Source organism: Felis catus, chromosome A3 (genome assembly GCF_018350175.1).
Source record: "Felis catus isolate Fca126 chromosome A3, F.catus_Fca126_mat1.0, whole genome shotgun sequence".
Lineage (NCBI taxonomy): Eukaryota > Metazoa > Chordata > Mammalia > Carnivora > Felidae > Felis > Felis catus.
In genome coordinates this window covers 74,305,924-74,317,023 of record NC_058370.1, presented here as the reverse complement: position 1 = coordinate 74,317,023, position 11,100 = coordinate 74,305,924, and the positions used below count along the sequence as shown (strand labels likewise).

The window sequence follows — 11,100 nt, the reverse complement described above, 5'->3', positions numbered from 1 at the left end:
CCGGGGTGATCGCGTGCCGGGTGTCATGGCGGCTTGCAGGCGTTGCTGCTCGTGCCTGCGGCTTCGGCCGCTCGGCGATGGTACCTTCCGCCTGCCTGGGCGGGACCGGGCGCTCACCCAGTTGCAAGTGCGAGCACTGTGGGGTGGCGCGGGGTTCAGAGCCGTGGCCGTGGACTTAGGCAGCAGGTGAGTAACGGTGTACGTTCTCTGTCCTTTCACAAGGCATCCTGTCTAGCTATCGCATGTATATTCATCTCCCAGGCTAGAAATCCTGCAACACAAGTCTCGTTTACCCCTCTTTACCCCAAACGTAAAATGCTGGATTTCCCTTTCCGGGTTTGGAGTCTGTCTCCTGGTACCCTCCCCTTTGCCGCGCTGTCTCAGCCTCGTGTCCTTTGCCTCTCGGTCCTCCCTTTTACCCTGTTCCGGTTTCCTTTCTCCAGCTGAGTCTGTGTACTTGGCTTTCATCTCCTTTATTTGCTTGGATTCCTGGACTCCTAAGTGGGTAACATTCCACCTCGGGATAATGAGTTGATAATGGATGCCTACGTCATCCAATCCAGTTTATTGTTTAAATGCGTGGCCAGTATGACCCTGGTTAGGAAGGGAAGGAAAACGTCAGTTTATTGAACGCTAGTTTTGTGATACACTCTTTTTAAACCTGTGGTAAACGTGCTGTTACCCCCATTTCATAGTTAAAACAGAGGCTCAGAAAGGGTTAGTAACTCAGAGTCAATAAAGCCAGTACTTTGAGACTAGGTGGATTTTATGTTTCTCTCCAAGCCCATGCTTCTACTAGGGGTCCGTTTGTCACAATTCACGTCTAAAATAACAAAATGGATCCTTTTTGGAATAAATTAAATTGCTACTTACTTTATATATCTATCTTTTTTACATATACTTTAAAATTCTTTGACCCTCATTCGTGCAAAAAGTTGAAAAATCTGTTTTGGATTACAGGTCTTGTTTCCTAACTTACCGAATCCTGAACAAGTTAAGTTTTTTGTGGCAAAATGAGACTGGTCTAGGTCAAGGGTCAAACTTTTTCTGTAAGGGGCCAGATGGTAAATACTTTAGGCTTTGAGGACTGCATACTGTCACATATTCCTGTTTACAAACCCTTTAAAAATGTAAAAAAAAAAAAAAAAAAAAAAAATTAGCTGAAAGGCTGTACAGAAACAGGCTATATAGTTTGTTGATCCCTAAACTAGATGATCTCTAAGCACCCTTTCCACTTCTGACATTCTTTGATTCTGATTTTTTGAGGGAGAGGATATCTCTTCCATTATTCAAGGACTTAACATTCTTTGAAGAAATGCCTTAGCGGAGGCACCTGAGTGGGCTCAGTTGTTTGAACATTAGACTCTTGATTTCCGCTCAGGTCATGATCTCAGGGTTATGGGATTGAGCCCTGCGCTGGGTGTGGAGTCTCCCTGAGATTCTCTCACCGTGTCTCTCTCCCTCTCTCTCTCTCTCTCTCTCTGCCCATCTTCCCCACTTGCATGCACGTGCTCTCTCTTTTTCTCAAATAAATAAAAAGAAATGCCTCAAAGCATTTCATTCAACAGACAGCTACTGTGTGCTATACAGACTCCTTTAACGGACACAAAAGCAACAGTATTAGTCCCTGCCTTTCAAATTTTCCATAAACAATCTACTTTAAATATTTCATTTATTAGTCAGCCTGAAAGTTCTTTTAAACTGTGTCATGTGTTGTAACAACTAGATTCATAAATAACATACCCGCTGGGTAAATTAGTTCCTTCATCTTTGTCTTGTTTTTTGTTTGTTTTTTTGCAGCATTTATTAAATTTGACTATGTACCATTCACTTTATATTTGTTATCTTGTGTATTATTTACAATACACTATAGATTATATACTGTTGTGGTGTTTTTCAAATGCTGTACTTAATACTCAGAGTAACCTTTGAGGCAACTGTTTAATTTTCATTTCAACATTTTTTTTCTTTTTTTAATGTTTACTTTGAGACAGAAAGTGCATGCACATGAGTTGGGGAGGGGGAGAGAGAAAATCCCAAGCAGGATCTGCACTGTGTGCACAGAGTCCAACGCAGGGCTTGAGCTCAGGAACCATGAGATGATGACCTAAGCCGAAATCAAGAGTTGGATACCTACCTGAGTGAGCTACCCAGGTGCCCCACATTCCAACAAGCTTTTATTGAGAATCTACTGTGTACAGGGCACTGTAGATACAGAATCTGATGAGGGAGTAAGATAAACACAGGTTTGGTGCTGGGAAAATCACTGTGGTCGAGGTATGGATGGGGTGCCAAAGGAGAGCAAAGGCATATTCCATTCTAAAGCTTTCCATTGAAGGTGAATCTTGAGGGGTGAGGAGGAGGAGGAACTAGCAAGGAGAAAGAGGTAAGTGCAATTACAGGGAAGTGAGAGAGTGTATTTGAGTAACTACAAATAACTCAATGTGGATGAAGCAAAAGGTAAAATGGGAGTTTAGCATCAAAGGTCAAATGACATAGGCAGAATCCAAATCATAAAGATGTTTGTTTTTTTAGTTTTGTATTACTCAATTTTTCTCTGTGGAAGTTGGAGCAAGGTGGTTACATTCCACATCATTCTGCAGATGTTTCTAAAAAAATTTTTTTAATGTTTATTTTTGAGAGACAGAGAGAGCATGAGCAGGGGAGGGACAAAGAGGAAGGGAGACACAGAATCCGATGGAGGTTCCAGGCTCCGAGCGGTCAGCACAGAGCCCGACAAGGGGCTCGAACCCACGAACTTTGAGATCATGACCTGAGCTGAAGCTGGACGCTTAGCCAACTAAGCCACCCAGGCACCCCTAAAAATGTTCTTTAAGCATCTCTCTCCCTGAAGTTCTACTCCCTGTAGCAGCTGGCTCTGCTCTTCCCTTTCTCTTCCTCAGCTACCTTTACCCACTCTTCTCCCCGCCAACAGAATCTCTTTGCTCATCCTACTCCTTTTTATTTATTTTTTTCAAGTGTTTTTTTTAATTAGGTAAACATTCACATGATTCAGCATTTTAAGAAGTTCAGCAATCTCCTTCCCATATGGTTCCACAGCTGCCTAATTCCAGTTCCCAAAGGCCACTTGTGTTACCAATCTTGTATGCATCTGGAGATATTTTACACATAAAATATTGGAGAGTAAGTTGTTAAAAGGTAAAACCAACTATGAAGTATAAAAGTAATAACCAGTTTGCACTAAAAACAGAACCAAAACTGCATGAATAGGAAAAAAATTACAAGGTTAGGTAACATCAGCTGAGATCATGAGATATAATGAAAAGTAACCGGTGGTTCTTTGTGTAATAAATTGCACACACCTAGAAGAAAAAGAGTTCAAATTAGGGAAATCATCAAGGCAGGACTACAGGACTGTCTGGTGTGTGGGCTAGGACCGCTAATGGAGACACTGGGTAGACTCAAGAGAGGAAACAAAGACGGCAGGAAGATGGGATGTTTGAATAAATACATAAATCCAAGCGTGCACATCTAAGATCTAGGGACACTGCAGACCTGTTTGTTTTTCTCACTCAGCTCCCATTGTAAACAGGTTAGCTTTGGAAGCTTAACAGTGTTGCCTTCTCTCTGCTTCTCTGCCTGCTGATAGGAGAGGAGTGGGTCCTCTACTCCTTGCCTCAAGCTTTCTTTGTATGTGTGCTCTCTTTGATACACTGCTAGTCCCTACACAGGTGAGGCTATGTGACTGGTTTTCACCAGCAAAACCTAATATGAAGTGATACAGGTTATCCACAGACTGAAGTATTTATTTTATTCCAGTGATGCTTACCATTATTCAGAGAGAACCCATGTTTTAACATTTGTTCTCTACTGCCTTCTCTTTGTCCCCTATACAAATTATATCCCCTTTAAGAATAAAGACTTAACCATCGCTGAAGATACTCAAAAGAATATGTCACTGTGGGCAATCTCAAAAACTGTGGGGCAAGAGCCCTATGAATGGAATAGAACTGTAGCTTTCACAGCTCTTCTGTCTTGGGCCCACTTCAATTTATTTAGAGATACTCTCCCTTTCACAGGGATCACTCAGATACTCAGATACTCAGAATTTGCATTATTGGATGGAATGCCAATTCCTGATAAATCTTGAGAAACAGTGGTAACGTATTCTTATTCCAGATTAAACAAAATTTCAAGATCCTAAATTTACATTTTACACATAATACCTTAATACTGATTTCAGCTATAGGTTGGTGGGGCTCTGCTTAAGGCTCCAGTGTTACTGGCTCTAAGTATCTCATTCCCTCCACCTTCTATTCCAGCTTCATTCTTATCTCTGCATCTCATTATTCCATCTCTCAAGGTAAACCCATTTTATTATAGGCTGTCATTGCAACATCTGTGTTGAATGTCTCAAATATTTCTTGTGATTAAAAAAAAATCCTCATAGTTTTTCAAGACTGATAACACAAGTGTACATGCTTTTTTTGATTTTCAAATTTAACAAAATGAGACTATCTGAATAGGTAAATGTGCTTTTCATGAACTCAGACTTCTGACAGAAGTGTTTAATGAGTAGAAATATTGAGTGATCTCTTTATCCTGTTTGTATATAAAGTACAGAGGCAGGGCATTGTGTGTGTGTGTGTGTGTGTGTGTGTGTGTGTGTGTGTGTGTGTGTGTTCAGCACTGGGACTTGATAGAAAGTTTTGGAAGCTGCTTTCATGGGACAGAACATTTTCCTCCGTATCTTCAGGAGTCACTGAGTTGGTTAGGCTTCACAATACTCTGATGAATTTTAGTTTCTTTGATAAGTTTTGCTGATCTGTTTCAAGCCTTCATTAACCTCTTTTTGTGCTCACCAGAAGCTGGGAAATAATGCTAATAATACTGACTGTTTATTATATATAGAGACAGCTTTATTAGGATATAATTTACATGCCATACAATTTACCCATTTAGAATGTACAATTCGGTGGTTTTTAGTGTATTCACAGTTTTGCAGCCATCACCACAATTTTAGAACATTTTCATCGCCCCCAAAAGAAACCTCAGACCCATTAGCAGTAACTTTCCATTTCTCCCCAAACTCCATAGCCCTAGGCAACCACTAATCTACAGACTTTCTGTCTCTATGGGTTTGCCTATTCTGAGCATTTCATATAAATAGAATATGATGAGTGGTCTTTTGTGACTGCCTTCTTTCACTTACTATGTTTCCAAGGCATATCCATGTTGTAACATGTATCAGTACTTCATTTTTTTAATGGCTGAATAATATTCCATTGTATGTATTAGACCACATTTTGTTCATTCATTGACATATTTTGATTGTTTCCTTTTTGAGGCCATTATGAAAAATGCTGTGGCTATGAACGTTCATTTGCAAATTTTTGAATGGACATACAGGTTTTCATTTCTTTTTATTATTTTTTTGTTCTTTATGTTTTTTTTTAATGTTCTTTATTTTTTTGAGAGACAGAGCACGAGTGGGGAGGGGCAGAGAGACAGACAGACAGACAGAATCTGAAGCAGGCTCCAGGCTCTGAGCTGTCAGTACAAAGCCCAACGTGGAGCTCAAACTCACAAACAATGAAACCGTAACCTGAGCTGAAGTTAGATGCTCAACTGACTGAGCCACCCAGGTGCTCCTCTTTTCTTTTTTTTTTTTTTTTTAAGTTTATTTATTTTGAGAGCGAGAAAGCACGTGCATAAGTGGGAGAGGAGAAGAGATGGGGGACAGAGGATCTGAAGCAGGCCTCACACTGACAGCAGATAGCATGATGTGGGACTCAAACTCACAAACCGTGAGACCATGACCTGAGCTGAAGTCAGATGCTTAGAGGACTGAGCCACCTAGGCACCACCCAAGTTTTCTCTTGGTTATATACCTTGGAGTAGAATTGCTGGGTCATATGGCACTTCTGTGTTTAATCTCTTGAGGAATTGCCAGATTATTTCCCAAAGGAGATGTACCATTTTGCATTTCCATTAATACTGTATGAGGGTTATAGTTTCTCCATATCCTCACCAACACTTTTTATGGATCTGTTTTATTATAACCATCCTTGTACACGTGAAGTCATTATCTCATCGTGGTTTTGACTTGCATTTCTCTGGCGGTTTACGATGTTGAGCATATTTTCATGTATTTACTGGCTATTAGTAGATTTTCTTTGGATAGACTTCAAATCCTTTTCCAATTTAAAAATTAATGTTGTTGGTCTTTCTATTGAGTTGTAAGAATTCTTTACATATTCTAGATATAAGTCCCTTACCAGTTACATGCTTTGCAAATACATTTTTTTATTCTGTGGATTTTCTTTCACTTTCTTGATATCCTTTGAAACATGAAAGTTTTTAATTTTGATAAAGTTCTATTTGTCTGTTTTTGTCTTTTGTCACTTGTGATTTTGGTGTTATATATAAGAAGATGTTGGCTAACCCAAGTTTGAAGATTTACTCCTATGTGTATTCCTAAGAATTTTATGGTTTTAATTTTTACATTTAGGTCTATACTCTGTTTTGAGTTAATTTTTATTTATAGCATGAAGAAAGGAAGGGGTCCAGTTATTAACTTGTTTGCATATAGATATCCAGTTGTCCCAGTACCATTGGTTGAAATGGCTCTTCTTCTCCCCTATTGACTTGTCTTGGCACCATTATCGAACATGAAGGTCTTTGTAGGCAATATTTAAAAATTATATTTTGTCCTGAAAGCATTGGAGAATATTTTAAAGGACTGTAAGTAGGGAAATGATTCAGTGTGTGAGTTAAGAGTCTACTTTTATCAACAAGACAAAGGTTGTAAACTAAGGTTGACAGACTAAGGTTGTAAACGGGAATTAACATTTAGGAATGCAGTTAGCTTCTGCACCCCCAAAATACTTTATCTTTCATTCAGATTATTTCTGTGCCTTGGTTTCTATATTTTTCCTTAAGCAGCTCTTAAATTCCCCTAGTACTTTTGATAATAATTGTGAACTCTATCCCTTTTTTGTTTGTTTTTTGCTGGGTGGGAGCCTGTGTGGCTTGGTTCTTCTGTTAGATATTTTAGAGTATTTTATACTAAGCTGGAATTTGTACTGATGACCTAAGTCCTTTTGTATTGAATTTTTATTTTTAAACAGAAAGTTAGAAATATCCTCTGGAAAACTGGCCAGATTTGCAGATGGCTCTGCTGTAGTACAGGTAAAAAGTCCAGATTTTAAAATTTTCATCTTAAAAATGGTTATGGAGACTGGTACTGTCTTTACAGCATCATATAACTTCTTAGAATTGTGGTATTGGGAATTAATGCAGACCATTTCTAGTTTCAGAACCATTCCAGAGAAGTAGGGAGTCAGAAGGCTGGATATATTAAATGACCTTTAAGATGTGTTCCAAACTTAGGGTTCTGTTTTATTCTGTTAATATATTCTGTAATGCTTTTCTAGAGAATGTGATTTTACTTTTTTATTTTAATAGTAATAATTGAGAAATCTTTATATATAGCCTAAATTTCTTCATAAGAAGTAGAAAATATGATTGGATGTGGTTAAGCTATCAGTAAGCCTCTTGTTTTAGTTCTATTGCTTTTGCAAAGCTCAGCAAGTGTTATAAAACAGATCATGATCTTGTAGAAAGGATCAAGATTGGACTAGTTGTGATTATTTTCATTATGGTGTCTTGGGATAACTGTTCTCTTGTATTGAACTGGAGCAAGGGTTCATTCAGTCACTACTTATATGTTAATGTCTGATTTTTAAGGAATTTGCCAGTGTTGTTGTTTATGTTTAAGTCAGGTGACACTGCAGTGATGGTCACAGCAGTCAGTAAAACAAAACCTTCACCTTCCCAGTTCATGCCTTTGGTGGTAAGTATTTGCTGATTTATTTAAACAGTAATATGGCACAAATGTAGAATTTGCAATATTTTTGTCTAGTGTCTAGTGAGTGCACAATGTAAACTTTGCACAGTAAAGGATTTTCCTTAGTTGATACTGAGTCATTTAAAGAATTTAGACTGATTCCTTCATAACCAATTCTCGTATTAGTAGTAAGCATACTTCAGAATGTCCAGGTTGACAACAGTGAAGTGCATTAATACTTTGATGTTGAATAGCAATGAATTCATTGCTTTCATAGGTTTCCCTTCAGTATGAGTCTGCAAGTATGTTTGGTGAAGAGTAATGAGTTCTTTAGGAGTTTATGGCTTCCTTCTATTATGAAAAGGGGAATGCAGTTTTATTGAACAGAGTTGATATAAAAAAGGGAATGTTTAATTTGAGTAGAATAAGCCACTGTGGGAAGTAGTGAGGCTACATAGTCCTCTCACTGCTAAGTGGAGGGCTTTTTAAAAATCAATTTACTGAAATACTTGTATCAGCTTTCACTTCCCAAAGACATACAAAACACTAAAAGTAAATAAAATATTCTCCATTCTTAATCTGGACCATATTGTTAGCAACAACCTCAGAAGAATTAGTATCTGAATAGTGGTTCTTGGGAAATAGTTGGCATAAAAAGGAGTTAAATGAACTTCGTTTTTTTTTTCATTACTACTTCAGGTTGACTATAGACAGAAGGCTGCTGCAGCAGGTAGAATTCCCACAAACTATCTTAGAAGAGAGATTGGATCTTCTGATAAAGAAATTCTTACAAGTCGAGTAATCGGTAAGATATTAATAGAGACATTAACTCTCTCTGATATGCTTGTGTTAGCCTTTCTTTTATCTATATTCTACAGTTCCCTTAAATGTTCTTCCATTAAGTTAACACTGCCTGAGGTTATTTACTTTCATGTGGGGTCCATGAAAGAAAAAATTTTGTTTATTCACTACTGAATCCTGGGTACTTGGTATACTTTTCTTTTGGTCTGTTATTGTCCTTAAGTCTGTTTCCTCTGCTTATATATGTAACTGATGCCTTTGGAACGGAAATGAAAAGTTGCTCCCCAATTTTAGACTTGTGTGCTCCAGCCCTGCTAGTTTTTTGTTATTAGGGCATGGTATAGATTAATTGAAGCACTGACATTTATCCATGACCCCTCTCAGTAAGTCAGTCCAAGGGGATTTTTTGTTTTAACATCTGAACAGCTACCTATATTATTTTCCAGCCTGGTGTTTAATAGAGTGAAAAGGTTGAATTATAAAGCAGCTTTTGTCAGTACTATTTACTTTTCTTTTTCTTTTGGCAGATCGTTCAATTAGACCTCTCTTTCCAGCTGGCTACTTTTATGATACACAGGTAGATTCTGTTTTACGTTTGTTTCCAGATTAATCAAAAATTACGTAATGAATCTCTATAATACTACTTAGGCTAAATATTAGAGAACAAAATAAGAATTTTTAGTGATGCTATTTTACATTTTTTTTTAAAAAACATACTAATAATTTTAAAAATTAATATTAATCTGATGTCAATTTGAATTGATACCGAATTATGAGTAGGAGTTAGCCAACCTAGGAGTGTGGAGGAAGCATTCTGAGCAGATGGCGGGGGAAGCACAAAAGCTCTGATGCAGGAAACAGGGTTTAGAGCAAAAGTTTATAGCAATTAAGGAGGTCGGGGACAGATCAGGCTGGGGCCTAAAAGTCAGATTAGTGTCAGAGGCTAGGACAATCACTACAACTAGTTTTTATTACCTATTTTTATTGTGTCCTCTTCTACTTTATTATATTTTAATATTTTGTGAATATTATTCTCTCTCAGAATAATGACCCATTAATTTACTTTAATTAACTTTTATTTATTTGACAAAAATAAATATGCCTTTGCAAGGATGCCTCAAGAAGTTTTCTCTCTTTTAAGTTGTTTTCTTCAGTATATGACATAGGCGTATTATTGCAGTATAATAATAAAGTAATTCACTCATTTGTTTTCTATATGCTTGTTAATAGAAAACAGTATTTTTATGTAATAGAAATAGCTAACATTTACTGAATATTTTCAACATGCCCAGTATTGTAAATGCTTTACAAATAATATTACCTTTAACTTACAGAATATCTTTTAGGGAGGTGCTATTATCTTTCCCTTTTAAATATAAGGAACCTTTTGAGGCTTAAGTAATTTGCCATAGTCAAGCATGTAGTTAAATGATAGCCAGAAATAAGGGTTTGACTATAAAGTCCATATTTTAACCACATGGTGATCCTTTATTTTAGTTCAAGATGTTAACAAAAATGATAATCCTCCTAAATCAAGTAAATTTTTTTTTAAGTGCTTTAAATTTTTCCCCTTGTACCAGGTACTTTGTAATCTGTTAGCAGTAGATGGTGTTAATGAACCTGATGTTCTAGCAATTAATGGTGGTAAGTTTAAAAATCGAGATTAAAATTATCACCTTTTTTTAAAGGTATGAAATAATTTTATTTCAGCTCTTATTTTTTTTCTTTGTTTTTGTTAAGCTTCTGTAGCCCTCTCATTATCAGATATTCCTTGGAATGGACCTATTGGTAAGTTAGGATTTGAAAATAAGAAACATGTTTTTTACTAGTGAGCATGCTATATATAGCAAGGGCATAGATTTACTGGCTCTGTAAATCTCATAGGGAGTTTTGGGGCGCCTGGGTGGCGTAGTCGGTTAAGCGTCCGACTTCAGCCAGGTCACGATCTCGCGGTCTGTGAGTTCGAGCCCCGCGTCGGGCTCTGGGCTGATGGCTCAGAGCCTGGAGCCTGTTTCCGATTCTGTGTCTCCCTCTCTCTCTGCCCCTCCCCCGTTCATGCTCTGTCTCTCTCTGTCCCAAAAATAAATAAACGTTGAAAAAAAAAATTAAAAAAAAAATCTCATAGGGTGTTTAGTTAGATGACCATCTAAGATTCCTTTTTGAGATATTTTCATCCTTGCCTTGAGTTTTATTTCTGATAGCAATAAGTTATAGTGTTTGAGACTTTTATGTTCCTAGATACTTTGACTTCTTAGTTGCCTCCTCTGTTTAAGGACTTTTTGCAGGGGAATAGGAAATTGTTAGAGTACATAGTCTTTCAGGATAAAACAACATGTTTAGAACTTAATGACTCTTAAAAGTTGTATTCATGCAATATAAAAAAGACTCATCAAGTAAGTAATTTTTGAATATCCTAAATGCCAGATACTAAGGTAAAAACTGAAGGAATAAAGGCAGACTAGGCACAATTCTTGCTTTCAATGTAAGCA

The 11,100-nt window shown here is 37.3% G+C and overlaps 1 protein-coding gene across 3 annotated transcripts in view; it reads left to right on the top strand.

Annotated features, from left to right (window-relative positions):
• Nucleotides 1-25: 25 nt before the first annotated feature.
• PNPT1 (polyribonucleotide nucleotidyltransferase 1) overlaps nucleotides 26-11,100 on the top strand; it is a 47,848-nt gene continuing 36,773 nt past the window's right edge. Inside the window, exons 1-7 of one of the 3 annotated variants that reach the window (XM_003984014.6) lie at nucleotides 26-186; nucleotides 7,092-7,152; nucleotides 7,742-7,816; nucleotides 8,510-8,615; nucleotides 9,139-9,188; nucleotides 10,192-10,255; nucleotides 10,352-10,399. In XM_003984014.6, coding sequence (XP_003984063.2) covers nucleotides 26-186; nucleotides 7,092-7,152; nucleotides 7,742-7,816; nucleotides 8,510-8,615; nucleotides 9,139-9,188; nucleotides 10,192-10,255; nucleotides 10,352-10,399 — 565 coding nt within the window. Of the gene's footprint in view, nucleotides 187-7,091; nucleotides 7,153-7,710; nucleotides 7,817-8,509; nucleotides 8,616-9,138; nucleotides 9,189-10,191; nucleotides 10,256-10,351; nucleotides 10,400-11,100 lie in introns of all 3 variants that reach the window. The other 2 variants (XM_019827239.2, XM_045054236.1) reach the window with 2 other exon arrangements.